Raw genomic sequence first — 20,883 nt, forward strand, 5'->3', positions numbered from 1 at the left:
TGGCCACTGAACATTGCCCCAATGGCGAATTTCAATTTCCATTGCGAAACTAAGTCCAGAGTTAAAAACATTCACCAAAATTATCCACTTGGTGTTTCCTATCCCTACGCCATCGTGGTTGGCCTAAAATCCTGCTGAGGTGCCAGTCAACTATGAATAGAGACTATGCTGCCCATTTACCTTTTCTAGCTGCTTTTTGCCTAAAACATTAAACATTCCTATCTGTTTTGTTAGTTACTTGCACTTATAGCACGCTCAGATACTCCAAGGAGTGTCCCGGCGCGAGCCTGGAGAAAGGGTAGGCAAGCACAGACATGTTAAAATTTGTTTCCCTTAACATATTTTAATAGACTGGTGTGTTTTTGCTCAGTGAGCCTCTCTCCATTGTTCTAAATCTAAACCGTTCTTGTGTTATGTTTTTTCCTTTAAACTGTTGGTACTGCTTGAACTTAAGACATACTTCTCTGGAGATTTCCTGTTGCTTGTGCCATATCTACCAAGGGTTGAGCAGAGCTTTACTCTGAACTGTGTTTTGATCTCACCAGAGTGGATTTGTTGAGTTGGTAGAGTTATTCATCTCCCAAATTAATAACCTCACTCATTACAGCTTACAATGCTAATGCCTTTTTGGGATGAGATTTTCCGTAACTTCAATATCATCTTTGAGATGTCTGTGTTCTTTAATTAAGCTGGGTTCCAATAACAGACAGAAGGAAAAAGGGATGCCTGAAAGCTGTTTCATTGTTCATGTTTTCACACTAGTTTTATGTTGCTTAAATCTTGATATATTTGTTGTGAAGTAGGGTTCAACTATTGTGGCTCTGAATTTTTCATACATTGCCAATAAAAGCAAATATATGCATCTTTTGGGAATACATGTGTAGTGTGTGCATGTTACATTTTTCTGTTTGTAAATTGTTGTGTGGTAGGGTCTACTCTTGGTTGTGTCTTGGGGATGGATTACTTGAACTGATGTCCACATGTGGGTGCAATAGTGGTGAAATGTTCCTGAGTTGAGGAATAAGTTACTTACCTTTGGTAATGCCTTATCTGGTAGAGACAAGTTCTAGCCGCAGATTTCTACCATTAAATTATCCACAAGTACCAGACAGGATCTATAAACTTTTCTATAGCAGAACCTCTGCGCTCCAGTAAAGGGTTTTGAGCGACTCTGTACCAATGTCGTCCATCAGACGTGACACTGACATAGTCCATATAAACCCATCCCCAACGTGCTGACAACAGTTTCTTCTACAGTTACTTTCCGCGCTAAACGCAGAGCCATGTATAGAAATAACTATGGAACAGTGTGCCCAAAAAGAATCTTCTTTATGAAAAACGGTTATATTTACTTTAAGTTTAAGTTGAGGAGTATTTGTTATTAGTTATATTGTTTTTTTCCTAGCCCATAAAGGGCAATAGAGAACATAGAAAGCATTTGGAAAGAAAAGGGAAGAATAAGTTCACAGAGTGGGGAGGATGGGTTGGGTCGGTAAGGAATCTGCGGCTAGATCTTGTTTTTATGAGATAAGGCATTACCTGATGGAGAAGTCTAACCTCAGATTCCTTACCTCTGAATGGGATACCATCAACGGAGGAGGGTCTGTGAACCAATGCAATGAGAGATCCTTGACGATGGTCACAAATCTGCTATAGGAAGGTAAAGAGAGACCAGCTGCCAAGAAGGGAGGTGAGGAAGGAGACATCTCACCAGAAACATCAAGGAGAACCCTGTATGGAACTGAATCCGCAACATGTGCAAAAACATGGTAAAAAGACACCATGGCAGAAGAATGAAGATGAGTCAGAAAAGTAGGCCATAGAAACGTAATACTACATCATCCCCTTAAGTCAACCAGGCCAAGAGAACAGAGTGAAAAGCCAGGACAATAGCTTGAACTATCGAACCAAGGCTGCTAGCAAGCACTACAGAGTGTTACAGCAAACAAATGATGGACGGAATGCTGACAATGCAAACATTCTCCCCCAGTCAAAAGATCTGGGTTAAATCCATCGTTCTTTTGCCCACTACGCCAGCCCAGTTTGGACCCAGCCATATACAAATCAGTCTTCACCCTGTGCCCCATGGGAACAGTCCAGACTGAATTGCCAGGCCAGGTCCTCCCTGGACCGGAAAAAAGCATCCTGGGACCGGTTTCAGGGTATGTCACCCTTCTTCAGCCAGGCTACCTTGAATCCAGTGGCACAGTGAGCAAGGGACCCAGATCTCTGTACTGGGGTGAATGCATGACATTGTTCCGCAATCTATCCATCAATTGTTCTTTTTGCATTTAGCAGGCAATACAGAGGCCTCTCCTGGGTACAAGGAACAGCAAAAACACACTCCTCCCTAAGACAGGCAGGAGACGATAACTCACTATAGAGAAACACATAAAAAGAGGTATAAAACATCTAAATTCTATATGTGTATGAATATATATATGCATAAAAAGCATGGATAGCACTGTGCTGATCCTATGAATAAAGACTTTGTTGTAGAAATGGCTAAAGACTTTGTCACTTTCCATCTCTGCATGGATGGCACTGTGCTAATCCTACGCTTAAAGAATTTGATAGAAAAGCAGACATTTGAGGTGAGCAAATTTAGAGTGTCGCTGGTGTTGAGAGTGCTCTGTACTGGAGCTGCTTTCCACCTAAACCTGAGAACTACCCAGAGTTCTCAGCTTCCTTTTTGCATAATTTATGCATCACTTAATGCCTCTATCCTGCACCTTTGGGAAACCTTCCAAGCCTAACAGCAGCACGGATATGCACGATTTCAAAATCGTTCTGTTGCTCTGAAGCACAGAATCAGGCTTTGTGGGATTTTATGTTTCATAAGATGCACTTATTTACAGTATAGTGGCTCCCAGATACATTTTGTCTCTTCCTTGTGTTTTAATACTTACACTTCTGTCATACTGTGATTCGCCTTTGAACCAGTGCCTCTATTGTCACATTCTGACGCAAACTAGCCTAATAAGATTGTTGTTCACAGGCCATCATTATTTCAGCCTTCATCTGAGAAAGTGGTTAAGTATAAAACACAATATATAACAGTGCAAGACATTTAAACTGAAGTCTTGACAGCGTGAATCCTTTCCTTCTTCTAGTTAGTCTATCTCAAGAGTCTGGTCACGTTGCAACCAACAAACAGAAAAACAGACAAGAGTCTGTACACTGACAGAAAATGCACGACAAAAATTCTTTACATTAAAAAGTTGTTGAAACTAAAAGCAAAATGAGCAACTACTGAAAAAAAAAGCTTTATTTCATTCTGAAGGGAGAAAGAAACTAAGAGAGTTCATAAATGTTTAAAGTAGCAAGTACTTTATACAGCAGTGTGAAACATATTTGGAAAGGCGGACTGTTTATAGAAAAGGAAGAACAGGGGAAAAGTAAAAGTTATACCCGGTTGATATTGCTTAGGCTTACTTCTACTATTCCTCTAGACTTCTATGGCATCAGTCACACAAAAACATGCCCAATGTTAAGAAACACAATTTATTTCTTCCCTTTGTACAACCAGAGAGATCAATTTAGGTAATATAAAATAAATAATCTCAGTTACAATGTCTATTTGATTCTGGATTTTAAAACGCCTTCACAGGACAAGCACAAAAAGTAATGAAAGCTATTTGATGCAAATTCTTTAAAATAATTCCACTTGAAAGGTGTGTGTGGATGAAGAGTTATTCTGTCTAACCTATCGATTTTTGGTGTGCTAGAAATCACACATTATCCTTGATTTGCATCATTCAGTGAACCTTTGAAGTGCATTTTAACAGTGGCCCAGAAGCCTTTTCTGTACAAGTGAAATCTAAGTGATCTGATACAAAGCCTTAGTATACAGTATGGTACATGAACAGGGAAAATCACTGTCAGTGAGTTGATAAAGTCGCTGTTTTTTATATGACAAATTATTATATTACATAAGTGTCACTGGAGGCAATAGCTACAGCTGAGGTAAACACTCCTCCCTGTTCAACGTCGGTCCTCTGACTTTTAGTGTACTGAACCCCAGAGGAAGGTGACCGAGTGGGGAAAACACTGTTCCTTTCAGAATGATTCTCTTGTTCATTCTGGGAAATAGGAGGTCTTCTATAGGTTGTTTTAAGGCACCGTAATTAAATACTTCCGTCTTCTGATACAACTCGCAAAAGAGATTTCACACACAGCATGTCAAAGTCTGCTTGCCAGAAAGAAGCCGGGTTCTGTGTGTTTTGTCTCCATGTTTTGGTCTTTAGTTTCAGGGCTATGTAGGTAGGATCTTTCTGCTAGGCTGTTCAAGGCCCTTTCTGATTGAAGTCTTTTTCGGATAGAGGTGAGGCGATGGCCTGCAGGCTGCAGGACGAGGGGTCACAATATCCAGGCTGGCCAGGATGGCCAGGGGCACCAGGAACTCCAGGCAGACCAGCCTCTCCAGGGGGACCACGCTCACCATCACGTCCCTCTCTGCCATAGCTTGGTTTGCCTGGTTCACCTGCAAGTGACAGAATGCGATTAAATGGGAGCCAGTGGGCAATAACATTCTTCGAAGTGCACTGCTGTCCTATTTTCTTATCAATATTTATCAACAGAATTTCTCAACTTCTATTGAGTTTGAAGTAAATAAAACCATTTGCCAGAATCATCCACACACCCCATAGCTGGTAATCAAAATAGTTCCCTCCAACAAGTGCCAGAAAAAAGACTAACACAGTTTTTTCTTGTCTTCTTTCTGTTCTTTTTTTTCTTTCTTTTCCACAGTGTTTAAGCAAAAGCCACTCAAACGTTTTGGCAAGAGATTGGATAATCTCAAATGAGGTAAACCATAGCTAGAATTCATAGGGCAGATGTGCCTTGTAAAATTGGAGTTGCAAGTGATGACACAAGCACTTTCTCTCGTTTATTTCTTTATTCAGCTCTTTTGTGTTCCAGGTCCTGAGGAATACCCCGCCCAAAGTTGTTGAGGGGTTCGAAACGCGTTGACCTAAATACTAACCAAACAAGTGTACACGTATTCACTATCAGGCTAACCTCTTTTTGTATACGTGTGACTAATATTTTGAAGCATTATGGAAATAATTGTCTTGGTTACCTGAATAACACACTGGTTGGTCAGTGCCCACATTGGGGTTGTGTTTTTTTTCAGTTTTCAAAAAAAGAAACACTGCATTTCTAAAATAACTTTCAACCCTTTTCGGCTTTTTCTTTTTTTCCTTGTTTCTCATTTTTGTTATCTTTCATGTTTTGTATAGTTTTGAACCTGAGCTTGCTCATTTATCATTATTGTAAGAATTTATTGTCTACGCTATGATTAGTGTAATGTAATATATGTGACAAATATTATATGGTATATATGTGATGGAACTAGTGTGGTTTATGTAAATTGATTAATAGACTATTTTGTGAGCTGAGTTTTTTGACAAAATTGAATTTCAAAATCCTTTATAAATCAAGGAATTAAAAATTGTTTTTTTCAGTCACTATGAGTGTCACGTGTAATTTGATGACGTAATTGGTTTATCAAGAATCAGTATTGGAATGCGTGTTGTTGCTAGCTTACAAAGAATGGCCTAGCCTTACTGATTATGGGCCAGAACCCTCTATAGTTGATAATTAAAATAGTTCAGCACAGGTTCAATACACAAGTGGCAGGTTTCCATACATTCTTTCAGCAACATCAACAATATTTTCTTTAATAACTCCAGCCAAAAACTCATTACAATGTCTGCCTATGAATGGATTTTCATTTCACGTGAAGTCCTTTCACAGAAATTCAGATAGCTCTCAAAGGTCTTAAATAATCAAAACATATTTAACTCTCATCAGGAATCAACAATGTGATGCATTTGAGATGGGTGCAATATAACGATGCTTAGATAAGTTATTAACAGAGACTGTTCATGCCAAACTGAGTAAGAAAATATGAAAACCCTATCTACAGGTTTTTTTTGATGTAGAGAAACATTCATCCCGGCACTTTGCATCCCATAGATACTCCTGCTATCCCCTTCATCAGGGGACAACCAAAGAATAGAGCACAGGCCACCACTAACGGTAATCACATTTTGTCTAAAGAACAACCATTATGTACCTGCAAAGAAAGATTTTCCTACTTCTGATCTCTTCAACACATTAAAAACACTTGGAATATGCCATTTTGCATGCTACTAACATGAATTATTTTAGGTTTGGCACTGTTAATTGTAACCAAACACATACCCCTGGAGGATATCCAAGGCAGGCAGGGATCTAGAGGCTATGGGGCTTCAAGGGTGAGCTGGCCCCCACAACATTGGCTTAAACACAACAAATTCTACTCGTGGACATACACAAAAATGTGAAGGGCCATCCCCCCACATTTTTGTGTATGTCCAATTGTAGAATATTTCGGCTATATTCCTGAGGGATATATAGTAAGCAAAATACAATCTCGGGTGGCTTTGTTGTGTTTAAGACTGTTAATTGTAGCATATCTCCTGCAAGATGTAAAACCCAAACAACTAAAACGAAAGCTGCTGTACTGATTATAATTTCTGCAATAGGCGAGTTTAAATGATGTCAGTGTTGTGTGTGAATCTTATGTGTAGATTTAATGGAACACTAATGACATAGGCTGAATCAGAAATTATCCTTACCATTGATGAAGAATCTTTTATATGGAACCAATTTCTTAATACAGGAGTCTGCAGCAAATAGCCTTGGTCGTGTGTACAAGGAGTGAATGAGGCACACAAACTGGTGATGAAGTCATATGGATTTATTTGGAGTATCAGCTGCTGAGCTACAAAGTGCCTTGTCAGTCCAAATACCATCTAGCAATCCTATTTGCAGATGTTTGTTCACCAGAAGAGATATAGGTTTGATAAAAAATAAGCTGTGTTGAACAGAGTCAGTACTAAGTTATGAAGAAAAAGCAGAGCTAAAGTTTAGAGAACAGATTAATCTTCAAATTCAAAAGAGTCTCCATCGGTTGATATGAGGCTGAAAATTCTAAACTAGATAAGGACATTTGACAGTGAGGACACATCTAAATTATAATAAGAGTTGAGCAACAGGATTTTTGAATAAAACTAGGAAAGTGTGCTTCCAACCTTGAAATCTTAAAAAAGGATTTTTCATCTTGCTGCTTAAACATGTGACACGAGTAGGATTGAGCCTGTTGGCACACAGTCATTATAACCTAGTGTGAGCACCACACTGCAGATGATGTGAGAGTGCACATGAGACTCTTGTTATTATCATACTGCAGCTGGAGATTTATGTCCATGGTGTATCAGTAGTAATGTCTATGGGTGGCCCACCATTGCACATCCCTAGTGTTGGGTTGCACAGAACTGAGATCTCCCTGTATAATGGTCTACCACCGACTGTATGCATGTTGTTGGTTGCTTCTGGTGCACATGCTCTTCAATCACAGATCAGGGTGGATGTTCCTGAGTCACACATCTTCAGGGGAAAATATGGAGAGGTGGTGGAGAGGTTGCATGCCACAAGCGGAACTTCCATGTGGTTCTTCGCCCAAGACTCACTAAGATGAGGAGGCTTTTTCTTATGAAATCTGTCTCTTTGTTGCAGCTTAGCATTGCTATTCCATGGTATGTTGGACATGTGTAACATATTTCATTCTCATTTCTGTGTCAAGTTATGAAATTTTCCTAGTACAGTTTTTCTCTGTTTTCTCATTGGATTGGGTTTCAATAGAATACATGGTCTGCAGTACATATTTACACCACACACATCTAGGACAAAGTTATATGTTTGCCTGACACACCACTGTACTCTGGCTCTTCTTCTGTTGTAATGCAAAGAAAACTGCCTTTGTATTGTAGGAGAATCCTATTTTTACATATTCATAAGTGATTCCTAAGGTGTGCCTTGTAAGCCTACAGGGGCAGCTGTTTAAATATGTATAAAAATGAGTCACACTACATATTGGGGTTAGTGTGCTGCCACAGTGAAATAAAACCCAGAGCTCTTACACTATGTAGGCTTTGCTAGACTTTTCCCTGGACAGACCCACATAGGATTAACATATTTATTTATTATCTCTGCTAAGAAAATGCTAGAAAAATGTTTCAAAGTTATTTCTTACATAATTTCTAAAATCGATTTAACAGGGAAATCAGATTAATGATAATTTATGTGGAAGTGTAACTTTGAGAAAATATAGTATATGCTCTTGGAGCCAGAACTGGCTCTCATAAAACCTGCAGAGCCAGGAAAGTTCACATCTCTGGTTTAGAGGACAATAGCCTGGTTTTAAGTCCAGGAAGAGCAGATGGGTGTTAACCGTAAACCACTAAGAAGCAATTAGCTATCTGGAAGTAGAAAGGAACTGCAGGCAGAACAAAAGGGGCTTCAGCACTACCTCGTTTGATTTGGACATGCCAGGGAGGACTTTGCCAAGTTATTTCCAGTACCTTTTCCATTTTGCAACACACACGGAAAGAGGAAAATGAATCGAGGGGTTGTTTTTGTGCAGAAAGGCACCTCTTCCTGCACAAAAACAATTCTCCTTGTAATGCAGGTGCCTTACACCATGGTGGAAGGGTACCTGGGTTGGCACTAGGCTACCTGAACTGCGCCAGTTCTGTGGGAGAGCAGAAGGGTGCCATATCTTAGAAGATAGATGCCTTGCTCCACTGTGTTGCATGAAAGGTTAGTACATCTGGCCCTTGGTGCCTTAAAGCAGCTCCAGAACTAACCAGGAGAAACTTTCTCAGCAACTTGAAAATGTTTGAACTTAGTCAGTTTTTCTACCTCAGGAGGACTAGGACAAGGATTGCACCAAAGGCAGGACAGTTTCATGCTGCTGAGCACTACAGCTTCTAACTATGGTCTACTGGAAAATGTTAAACAGTGAATAAGTCCCAAGCAAAAACCCTAGACCAGTGTATTGGGCAAATCTATACAAGCTGTGAAGAGATCTCAGTGGCTCCAAAATCCTGGTTTGAGCTACTTGGAAATATTGGCAACAAAACCAATTACTTTAGTGAGAGCTCACTCATGATGTATTCAACTTTAAGGGACCCTTAATGGCCACTGAACATTGCCCCAATGGCGAATTTCAATTTCCATTGCGAAACTAAGTCCAGAGTTAAAAACATTCACCAAAATTATCCACTTGGTGTTTCCTATCCCTACGCCATCGTGGTTGGCCTAAAATCCTGCTGAGGTGCCAGTCAACTATGAATAGAGACTATGCTGCCCATTTACCTTTTCTAGCTGCTTTTTGCCTAAAACATTAAACATTCCTATCTGTTTTGTTAGTTACTTGCACTTATAGCACGCTCAGATACTCCAAGGAGTGTCCCGGCGCGAGCCTGGAGAAAGGGTAGGCAAGCACAGACATGTTAAAATTTGTTTCCCTTAACATATTTTAATAGACTGGTGTGTTTTTGCTCAGTGAGCCTCTCTCCATTGTTCTAAATCTAAACCGTTCTTGTGTTATGTTTTTTCCTTTAAACTGTTGGTACTGCTTGAACTTAAGACATACTTCTCTGGAGATTTCCTGTTGCTTGTGCCATATCTACCAAGGGTTGAGCAGAGCTTTACTCTGAACTGTGTTTTGATCTCACCAGAGTGGATTTGTTGAGTTGGTAGAGTTATTCATCTCCCAAATTAATAACCTCACTCATTACAGCTTACAATGCTAATGCCTTTTTGGGATGAGATTTTCCGTAACTTCAATATCATCTTTGAGATGTCTGTGTTCTTTAATTAAGCTGGGTTCCAATAACAGACAGAAGGAAAAAGGGATGCCTGAAAGCTGTTTCATTGTTCATGTTTTCACACTAGTTTTATGTTGCTTAAATCTTGATATATTTGTTGTGAAGTAGGGTTCAACTATTGTGGCTCTGAATTTTTCATACATTGCCAATAAAAGCAAATATATGCATCTTTTGGGAATACATGTGTAGTGTGTGCATGTTACATTTTTCTGTTTGTAAATTGTTGTGTGGTAGGGTCTACTCTTGGTTGTGTCTTGGGGATGGATTACTTGAACTGATGTCCACATGTGGGTGCAATAGTGGTGAAATGTTCCTGAGTTGAGGAATAAGTTACTTACCTTTGGTAATGCCTTATCTGGTAGAGACAAGTTCTAGCCGCAGATTTCTACCATTAAATTATCCACAAGTACCAGACAGGATCTATAAACTTTTCTATAGCAGAACCTCTGCGCTCCAGTAAAGGGTTTTGAGCGACTCTGTACCAATGTCGTCCATCAGACGTGACACTGACATAGTCCATATAAACCCATCCCCAACGTGCTGACAACAGTTTCTTCTACAGTTACTTTCCGCGCTAAACGCAGAGCCATGTATAGAAATAACTATGGAACAGTGTGCCCAAAAAGAATCTTCTTTATGAAAAACGGTTATATTTACTTTAAGTTTAAGTTGAGGAGTATTTGTTATTAGTTATATTGTTTTTTTCCTAGCCCATAAAGGGCAATAGAGAACATAGAAAGCATTTGGAAAGAAAAGGGAAGAATAAGTTCACAGAGTGGGGAGGATGGGTTGGGTCGGTAAGGAATCTGCGGCTAGATCTTGTCTCTATGAGATAAGGCATTACCTGATGGAGAAGTCTAACCTCAGATTCCTTACCTCTGAATGGGATACCATCAACGGAGGAGGGTCTGTGAACCAATGCAATGAGAGATCCTTGACGATGGTCACAAATCTGCTATAGGAAGGTAAAGAGAGACCAGCTGCCAAGAAGGGAGGTGAGGAAGGAGACATCTCACCAGAAACATCAAGGAGAACCCTGTATGGAACTGAATCCGCAACATGTGCAAAAACATGGTAAAAAGACACCATGGCAGAAGAATGAAGATGAGTCAGAAAAGTAGGCCATAGAAACGTAATACTACATCATCCCCTTAAGTCAACCAGGCCAAGAGAACAGAGTGAAAAGCCAGGACAATAGCTTGAACTATCGAACCAAGGCTGCTAGCAAGCACTACAGAGTGTTACAGCAAACAAATGATGGACGGAATGCTGACAATGCAAACATTCTCCCCCAGTCAAAAGATCTGGGTTAAATCCATCGTTCTTTTGCCCACTACGCCAGCCCAGTTTGGACCCAGCCATATACAAATCAGTCTTCACCCTGTGCCCCATGGGAACAGTCCAGACTGAATTGCCAGGCCAGGTCCTCCCTGGACCGGAAAAAAGCATCCTGGGACCGGTTTCAGGGTATGTCACCCTTCTTCAGCCAGGCTACCTTGAATCCAGTGGCACAGTGAGCAAGGGACCCAGATCTCTGTACTGGGGTGAATTCATGACATTGTTCCGCAATCTATCCATCAATTGTTCTTTTTGCATTTAGCAGGCAATACAGAGGCCTCTCCTGGGTACAAGGAACAGCAAAAACACACTCCTCCCTAAGACAGGCAGGAGACGAAAACTCACTATAGAGAAACACATAAAAAGAGGTATAAAACATCTAAATTCTATATGTGTATGAATATATATATGCATAAAAAGCATGGATAGCACTGTGCTGATCCTATGAATAAAGACTTTGTTGTAGAAATGGCTAAAGACTTTGTCACTTTCCATCTCTGCATGGATGGCACTGTGCTAATCCTACGCTTAAAGAATTTGATAGAAAAGCAGACATTTGTGGTGAGCAAATTTAGAGTGTCGCTGGTGTTGAGAGTGCTCTGTACTGGAGCTGCTTTCCACCTAAACCTGAGAACTACCCAGAGTTCTCAGCTTCCTTTTTGCATAATTTATGCATCACTTAATGCCTCTATCCTGCACCTTTGGGAAACCTTCCAAGCCTAACAGCAGCACGGATATGCACGATTTCAAAATCGTTCTGTTGCTCTGAAGCACAGAATCAGGCTTTGTGGGATTTTATGTTTCATAAGATGCACTTATTTACACAACAAATCCAGGAATATTGCAGATTTGCTGCATTTGCATAGTTACCATTAAGCATGGGAATGTAGAGATGAATTTTTGGGTCATCCTGCATACGTTAAACAATCACAAGCTGGTAAGCGTGTGGGGGAATTCATATACATCATATACATCTTGCACCCAACAAGGAATAGTATCAAAATATGTTCCTTTCAAGGGCAGAAGTAAAATTCTGCCTGGTGAAAACTCTGCAGTGGTACATTTTGTGCTTTGGAGTGGTATAGAAACTCAATGATGATAAAGCGTTTCCTGAAGTACACGTGGGATTCCTTTGAATTAAGTGCAAAGTCACAAATCTGCTCCAAACAAATGACTGCCTTAAAAAGGAAAAGATTTCGATTTTCTTTCTCAATGCTCAGCAAAAATAAAAGTGCTTAGTTTGTAAAAAGCATACATGCCAGGCCTCAAATGTGCCTTAGGCTGGAAGCTCGTTCAAAATGTAAGATATATCTTGACTTACCTCTTTCATTACTGCTCAGTGCATGATGGGACGATGTTGAGCTAAAGCTTGCACACACCCACGTCTTGTTCTGCCTACCTTGCTTTTACCCCAACACAGTAAATTGATCAGCTACTTGGGTTACGGAAGTGCAGATCATTTCCCCAGCTACTTGGGTTAGGTAAGTGCAGATTGTTTTCCCAGCAGGGACCACTGCTCTGTGGCAACAAGGGAGCACACAGTTGCGACTCCTCATCAGAAAAAACAACTACGCAAGTGCTGCTCTACTATAGTGAGAGACACAGACAGCCCCATCTCAGCAGAGAGGAAGCCATACTAACTCGTAGGCCTCAACTGCCTGTTTTTTCCACCAGGCATTTCCCTGGTGGACTAGAGCCGTTGGTATCCCTCATTTATGGGGATTTGGCATAGGTCAGCGCAGCAAGTCACCTTGCTAGGCTGCCCTATGTGAAAGTGAAAGAGCAGGAATGCAACGCATTTATGCAATACAATGCATTCCTGTATTTTCCCCCCTGATCTGGTGCCAGTTCGGCAGCGTATTGCCAATGCAGGCATCCTTGCTCCCTGGTGCAAGGGTGCTTGTGTTGTCAACAGAACTGTTTTTGTGCAGGAAGGGGCACCTCTCTGTGCAGAAACTATCCTAAGAGGCATTTTCCTCTTTCTCTGTGTGCTGCAAATAAAGTTATTTCTCCTCATTACACCTCGCCTCTGGCATAAAGTTTTGCAAATTTCCTAGGTTTAGATGCTCTTGCAAATCTGTGAAAGTGTCAAAATTCATAGGTGTTGCGTGGGAAAACCCACCCCAATGCCCAGGTAATGCCTCCTGAGCGCAGAGTAAGGCAATACACCGATCTGCGTTGACTTGCCTTACTCCATATCTATGAGAGCATTCAAAGACACGCATAGTGGCTATGGGTGGCCTAATAGATATGATTTTGTGATTTGCACCACCGAGAGTCATAAAAAGTAATGCTCCGGTGGTGCAAGGGGCTCGTAAATATGCCCCGCAGTTTTTAGGACAATAGGACACCACTAGGACATATGTTTTTCTCCAGCTTCCCCAATTAACTACAGCCGAGGTTGAGATGGGAGGGGGTCTTCAGGAACAAGAAATGAAAAGAAATGGGGTTTTATAAAGCGCACTTCTACCCTGAGGCCTCGTAGCGCTTAGGACGGGTGGGCGGAGACAGCCATCAGACTGTGCAAGTTACTGGAAGAGAAAGGTTTTCGGACGTTTGGGGAACTTGAGTAAATCTGGAAAGAGGAATGAGAGGGAGATAAGAGCACGAGGAGGAATGGAGCAAGGTTGTTTTGAACATTTTTGCCAGGGCTTCTTTTGGTTTCCAGTCTGGCCCTGATGAATGGGCTCTGAAGCCCATTAGCATGCATTGACGGCCTCTAGCACTGTCGCTGATGACTGTGGCTGGTGGTCACAGGCTCTAATGAAGGACCCATGCGTAACTCCCAATAACTGTAACTCCCAATAACTTACTGAGATATGTGACAGATGAGAGTAACCGATGCCTGAACATGGTAGACATGGTGAGAATAATAGGACAAGCAGCGAGTGAGTTCCCGTGGATGATCACAACTGATTCATTGACAAATTAGATACTACTTCCTGCTTATGTAAGAAACTCATGTGAGCTACAGATGCAACAAAGTGCTGGGTAAAGTTGTAAACGCAAAAGTTTTTCATAGTGTTGTTCTAATCATTGATGTGTGTAAACTAGATGCACTGAATATTTGCACTTGCTATTAAGAAACAGGTTTCTGCACTAAAGACAGCCTCTTTGGAATTAACTTACTGAAGTAGATATGAACAGCATAAGTATTCACAGCAAATAAACACCCGGATTTAATAACATCTGTTGTTTATTGGCTGTTTTTACAGCATGTATGCACAAGAGGGAAGTGTTAGTGCATGCATGAAGCAAGCCTATCTCCAGTCAGCATCGTTTCTATAAGCAGTACAGAAGAAATAATACCCAAGTGCTTCAAGGCAGCAGATTTTCAGCTCAGGGATTTTGACTGTGTTGATGAGGCAGACATATATAAGTGAAGATGAACCGGTTTAGTAACTATTGCGAGATAGATTTACTAAGAACATGCATTGTCCTTGCATGAGGCAAGTCGTCACAAGGCGACATGAGGTTTTAACAGGATTTACTAAGCCACGCATAGCCACTTAGTGTGGTTTAGTAACTACAAAGTCACCCAGCGCATATTCATACACTGCGTTACTTTGCATCGGACAGCAGTTCCATAGGTGGAGCTTGGGAGTTCCCATGTACCCACAGATGGAATTTGATGCAATCACAGATGTACAATGAGTAAACTTGGGATGGCCCCAAAAAGTTACAGCTCTCTGAAGCAGGCATAATGAGGAGTAATATCTTTGTTTCTCCTCAATGCTTCCTTTTAAGGTCTCGCCTAGCGTTGCAGCGCGCATGCGCTGTCGCTCTGCGAGGCTTCTTCTAAACAAGCCAATTTCAGAAGTGGAGTCTAGTCCCGCCCCTTCTTTCGATTGGATTGCGTCATCGTGCATGCTAAACCCTGGCTTTCCATTGTCAGTAAGGCTTTTTAGTCCCTCCTTGTTACCGCCCTGTCTCCTTTTGGCCCCGCCCTCCCGGACTGGATCTTATACTTGCGGCAGTACACAGAGTCTTTTAATTATAGGGTAAGCACTTTTCTTTTACTATTCGTGTAATGGGTGTTTAACATTGTGTTATAGTGTTGCATTTCGACCAGTGCCATTGTGTTTTTTGCATGGTTACTTTGTCCGTGGTTTTAAGTTTTTACATTTCTTTTTGCAGTTTTATATAGCAGGAACTAGACTGCAAGGTATTGGAGCGCTTTAGATGAGCACTAGTTTCATTACACAAGGTCACGTTAAATTTTTATGACTTTTTTTCTCCAGATTTATGTAGCACAAACTTGACCCAAAGCTTTCGGCATGCTTCACATGAGCACCAGTTATGTTAGACAAGGACACAGGATGTTAAGCCGACTCGAGCCGACACTGAGACTTGCTTTCATGATCCCCGTGAAAAGGTGCGTTTTTGTGTGCCAGTGTGTATCCTTTACACAGCGTGTAGACCCCGCTTATTTGATTCTTGTTTTCCTAGTGCTCGTAACACTGCATTTGTTCTTACCATCCCGAGGGAAGAGGGGTCCTCCCTTTCGTCTCAGGGTACAGTCTGTTCTCTGAGATTATTTCTGAGGTTAGCCGCTTCATCATATTTCGTGTCTCGCTGGTGTAAACCGCTCTAGCCTCAATCTCGTCTCTATCAGGCTTGACAACCTGAGACTCCATTGCTTGAGATGCTCTAGCCCCTCCTGGGCTCTATTCACTCTGGGATCCTCAGACTCATTTGGGTGAGATGCTCTAGCCACATCCTGGGCTCTAGCTGCTCGAGGATCTTCAGATGCTATGGTTGAGCCGCTCTAGCCTCTCATGTCTATGGTTACTGGTTCCCCTCTTCGCTATCCCCAGCTGTAGGGCTGCCGCCACCGGGGGGTCTGCTACTATGGAGTCGGTGGGAGGAAAGCCGCTTCACCAGGGCCTCCGAGTGTCAGATACTCTCTGGGCGCTCAGCTTCGCATTACATCCTGGTGGCACCTCTCCAGTGCCCGGCATGTGGTTCAAGGAGAGCAGCGCCAAGAATCTGCGGCACCAGGACTTCTTGGCACCCAGGGTGGCCCTCTGCAAGCTCTACTATTGTGAGGAGGTATAAGGCAGCTAGACAGCAAGGGAACCTCACAAGCTCTTCCATTCCCTCAACTCCCCAATGTCTTTAATTTACTATTTAGCCACCCTTTATCCACCCAGTCACTCAGTACTCCCATCAACCCAAGCACCGGTTTATTCACCTGTTGTGTTCACCCGTCAAGGTGTACTCCAGTTTGCTCCATCACTTATTTACTCCTCCATTAACCCACTTGTGTATCCACCTATGCGGTTATTTATACATCCATTCGTTCATACACAAATTAGGTTACCTGCTCATTAACATGACCCGTCACTGGTTGCAACGCTTTTTCTTTTGTTTATTCACGACTCTGCCATGTTTTCAGCTCATTTGTTCCCTTGGTCCCCTGTCTGTTCACTCACTGAACCATTTAATCATTTGTGCCCTTAGTATTATAGCCGCCCACTTGTTAATGAAGCTGTTTGTTCTCACATTAACCAATCCAGTTTATTTATTTGTTATTTTGATCAGTGATGAATTCACCCAGTCGTTCATGTCTGCCTTTGTTTACATGCCTCTTTCCTTATCGATCTCTCCCCTGCCCTCCTTCGACCGACCTGTTTTTCCTCCTCCCCCTGCACCTCCCTACCCCCGTTTAGCTGTACATCTCTTACATTCCCTCATTAAATCTTCATAATCCTGATTTAACCGTGTGTTCATCGAATCCCTTATTTAACCTTCTATTACCTTAGCAAGCTCTTATTCCTTCATTTGTCTACCACTTCAGTGTCAGCTATTCGTTCACACCATCAGCAGAAATATTAGCCATTCACCCATGGCAAGTTATCAATGACTTTCCTCAGAGATCGAAGGCCTCATTTATGAGGCTGTGCGTCACTTTTACGCCGCCGGTGCGTCACTTTTTGTGACGCACCAGTGGCGTAAAAAATGCACCTTGTTGCACCATATTTACAAAGTGACGCATCTAGGTAGATGCGTCACTTTGTAAACCCCTGCGCCACATTATACCTGCGCCAGGTATAATGTATGCAAGGGGGGCGTATTGACGCAAGGAAGGGTCTTAGAAGTGACGCAGTGATATCTATGAGATTTCACTGCGTCACTTTTAGGACACCGTTGCGTCAAAATCTTGCGCTTGCCTCACAGCAGGCGTAAGACTGGCGAAGGTCCTTTCACATGGGGCTTGCCCCATGTGAAAGGGCGCATTGCTGGAGTTGCGTCACTTTTGTGACACACTCCAGCAATGCGTCACTTTTGCGCTTACAGATACGTCAGAAATACTGACGTATCTGTAACTCCTTGCGACATGATGCGTCATACATTAAATATGACGCATCAGGAATGTCGCAAGGAGTGTGCACTGAGAAGTGGCGCATCGCTGCTTTCACGCAGCGATGCGTCATTTCTCATATGTTTACAAAATAGACTGCTCGCATCGCCTGGAGCCACAGAGACTTGCAAAAGAAGAAAAGTGCTTTTTTGAGTCAGAGGCGGGTTCTAAAATTTTGAGAATTCGACCCTGATTATCGAAAACCCCGAGCACTGCATAAAAGTTACCTCCCTTTGGTTTCGGAAAGATTCTTAGCATGTTCGATGTGCGCACGTTCATTGGCACTGGTTGTATGAATAACTTCGGAAAGAGGTCCGTGTAAGCTTCAGCACTATCATATACATTTGGCCGTTGTCTCCTTTGAGTCATGAGGCATTTTGTTAGACAGAGTGGTGTTAAGAGACGCGAACAATACATGCTCGGCATGCCTGTGAAGGGGCAAGAACATCAGATTTGTCACTGAAAAAATGCAGGCGGCGTGGAGTGAGTAATTATGTGAAGGGTCTGCTCATGCCATTTCATGAATGTCAGTCCAAATATGGGAGTGCTCCTTCTGTCTAGAGTTGTGTAAAGGGATGTAAACTAAATTCTAAAACTCCATACATTTTGCTGTGGGTGGCCTGCATCCAGAATGAGTAGCTTTAGGTGAGTTGTGCCCCTCAACAGATATATTGGCGATAGAAATGCGTAGATTGCCATGAAGGCTCTGAACCGCACTGGGCATTTCTCTCCGGTAGCTGCAATCCCAACTGCGCCGCACCTACTTTGCACACCAGGTTGTATGCATGTCCAGTGACATTCAGTGTGTCGTTGTTGCACAGGAAGTCCACTATTAGTGGATTGCTACAACTCTCACCAGTACTCCGCTACCATTCAGTGAGGTCGGCATTGCCCACCTAGTAGAGAGGATTTTTTATTTCATTTATTTGTGGTTTTTGCAGAGCGCCCTGTTATCCACAACGGGGCCTTCTGGTGCTAGAACTGCTCTGGTAACTAAAGGGATGAGCCAGCTGTTGGGTGAAAAGTCGTGTTTTCAAACTTGGCTGCACATCCTCCCTGTTAGCGTGTCCCTGTCTTGATTGTGTATGTGAAATAAAGAATTCAGTGGCTGACAAACAAAACTGCTGTGCTGCACACCCTCCTTATGGACTCGTCTCTCACCATTGTTCAGCGCTACAAGCAGGGTAGAAGCACTTTAATGATCGGGGTTGGTCCTCCGTGAACAGATCTGATCTGGTTTCAGGAGTTTTTAAAAACGCACCAAGGGTAGATGCAACATTTTGAAAGAGGGATTTTTGGAAAAAAAAGTATTTGCAATGCAATAGGTCTCGCATTTATGTGAGTTTAAGCTATTGGCATTGTAAATCACAATGCCTTTTATTTATGTTTTAAAAACAAAAATAAAAGGCATTGTTATTTGCAATGTCAATAGCTCAAACTCGCGTTAATGCGAGACCTATTGCATTGCAAATGCTTGTTCTATGCATGCTACTGGAATACGCCTCTAAGGTTTGTTTTTGTGCAGGAAAACAATCCTTCTCGTGGCAGTAGGCAGTACACAGTGTACCGATGAAAGGAGAGAGCAGAAAAGCTCCATATCTTTATAAATATTACTAGTGCTTCATTTATGTAATTTTGACGTAGAGCAGCACTGCAGGCTTTCCTGCTGTGCTGCCTTACGGCAAAAGAAAAGGGCAGGAATGCGCTGTATCTATTGCATGCCCCTTTAACACAAAAAACTGTGTTAAAGGGAACAATATTTGCGAGGCGGCATTAAGCCAAAAAAGTGGCTTAGTGCTACATCGTAAATATGTGATGTTCCAGTGGCACAAGAGGCCTCATAAATGAGGCCCTTAGCCATGGGCGTCCGCAAGGGGGGGAAAGGAGGGGCGCTTGCCCCCCCCCCCTGGAGTGCCTCTCCTTGCCCCCCCTGCGCACGCCCATGTGCACAAATGCATCCCGAGGGAGGCCTGATGCCGGGGCTCATCCTCAGGCAGGTGATCATCCAACCCTCTGCCTTAATTTTAGGCATTGCAGGGAACAGAGCTGTTCCCCTGCAAAAGGCCTCAGCTCCCTGGGGCCACCTCGCACTAATCTGTGCACAAGAGCAGCCCCACCCCGCCCATTATCATTCTGTGTGGGGCTGATTGCCACATACAGAATGACAATTGGTCAGTCTGGGCTGGCACAGCATGTGGTGGCCTCCTACAGCCTCAGTCCAGGGCAGGGCATTCTGTCACATGGAAGTGCAAAAACGCCCATGCTGCTGCTAGGTGAGAATCCAGTTAGCCAAAGGAAGGCGGTGAAAGAAGTTGAAAGGAAAGGATTATAGTTATAGTATACCAGCCATGGTTGCTTCTTTTTTATTTTCTGCAACTAACAACCATAGACAAAGCCAATAGTTCTGGCTTGTTGTAGGTGTAACGTTACTTGTTCCAAGTGTAACGTTACTTGTTGTATTATATATCTGGATGAAATGACAGAAGCAACAAAAATACTAGTCGGGTGGCACATTATATTAAGCACAGATTTTTAGCTTACGTGTTTTAAGCCACACATTTTATCACATCAAACACCCTTTTTGTGAGACCCCCCCCTAGTTTTTTGATCCCACTTAAAGCTCTGGAAACAACACCATGTCACAGTCGCCCCACGTCAAGGCACTGTGCATCATGCATGACTCATGCCTTCCACTTTTTCAGATTGCCTATGTGCAGGGGAATAGTGAACCCTGCTCCACCCCATCCCCTTGCTTTAGGAACTACAGCGAGGGTGGAGTTCTTGATAGGTCTCATAATTAATGTGAAAAGGTGAGTGAGTAAGTAAGTGAAGGGATGGGTGGATGGATGGCTGGATAGATGAGTAAATGATGGATGGATGAGTGAAAGGGTGGATGACGGGCGAGTGAATGGGTGGATGGAGAGTGAAATGATTGATGGATTGATGAATTGATAAGTGAAAGGGTGGATTGATGAATTGATAAGTGAAAGGGTGAATGGATGGACGGATGAGTGAAAGGGTGGATGTAAGGCTGGATGAGTGAGTGAAAGGGCGGGTAGATGGACAAAAGGATGGATCGATGAGTGAAGGAGTGAAAGGGTGGATGGATGAGTGAAAGGATAGATGAATGATAGGTTCAATGGATGGAGTCATGAATGGATCAGTAGATGGATGGGTGGGTGGATGGATGGAAGGATGGATGGCCACGTGAAAGGGGAATTGAAAGAGGAAGGGGATGGGTAAATGGATGACTAACTGGGTGAATGGCTGGATGGATGAGTTAATGGATGGATGGGTGGAAGAGTGGATTGATGTGTGTATGGATGGATAGGGTGAAATGGTGGATGGATGGATGATGGATGAGTAAAAGGGTGGATTGAGGGATAGATAAGTGAAATTATGGATGGAAGGAAGCGTGATGGATAGGTTTGTAAATGGATGAATATGGACATTGTTGGGCAC

The 20,883-nt window shown here is 42.5% G+C and overlaps 1 protein-coding gene across 1 annotated transcript in view; it reads right to left on the bottom strand.

Moving 5' to 3' along the window:
* Window positions 1–3,250: 3,250 nt before the first annotated feature.
* COL9A1 (collagen type IX alpha 1 chain) overlaps window positions 3,251–20,883 on the bottom strand; it is a 410,236-nt gene continuing 392,603 nt past the window's right edge. The window contains exon 38 of the mRNA XM_078648015.1: window positions 3,251–4,483. Coding sequence (XP_078504141.1) covers window positions 4,287–4,483 — 197 coding nt within the window. The 3' untranslated portion in view covers window positions 3,251–4,286. The remainder of the gene's footprint in view (window positions 4,484–20,883) is intronic.

The sequence above is a fragment of the Lissotriton helveticus genome, chromosome 6 (genome assembly GCF_964261635.1).
Source record: "Lissotriton helveticus chromosome 6, aLisHel1.1, whole genome shotgun sequence".
NCBI lineage: Eukaryota > Metazoa > Chordata > Amphibia > Caudata > Salamandridae > Lissotriton > Lissotriton helveticus.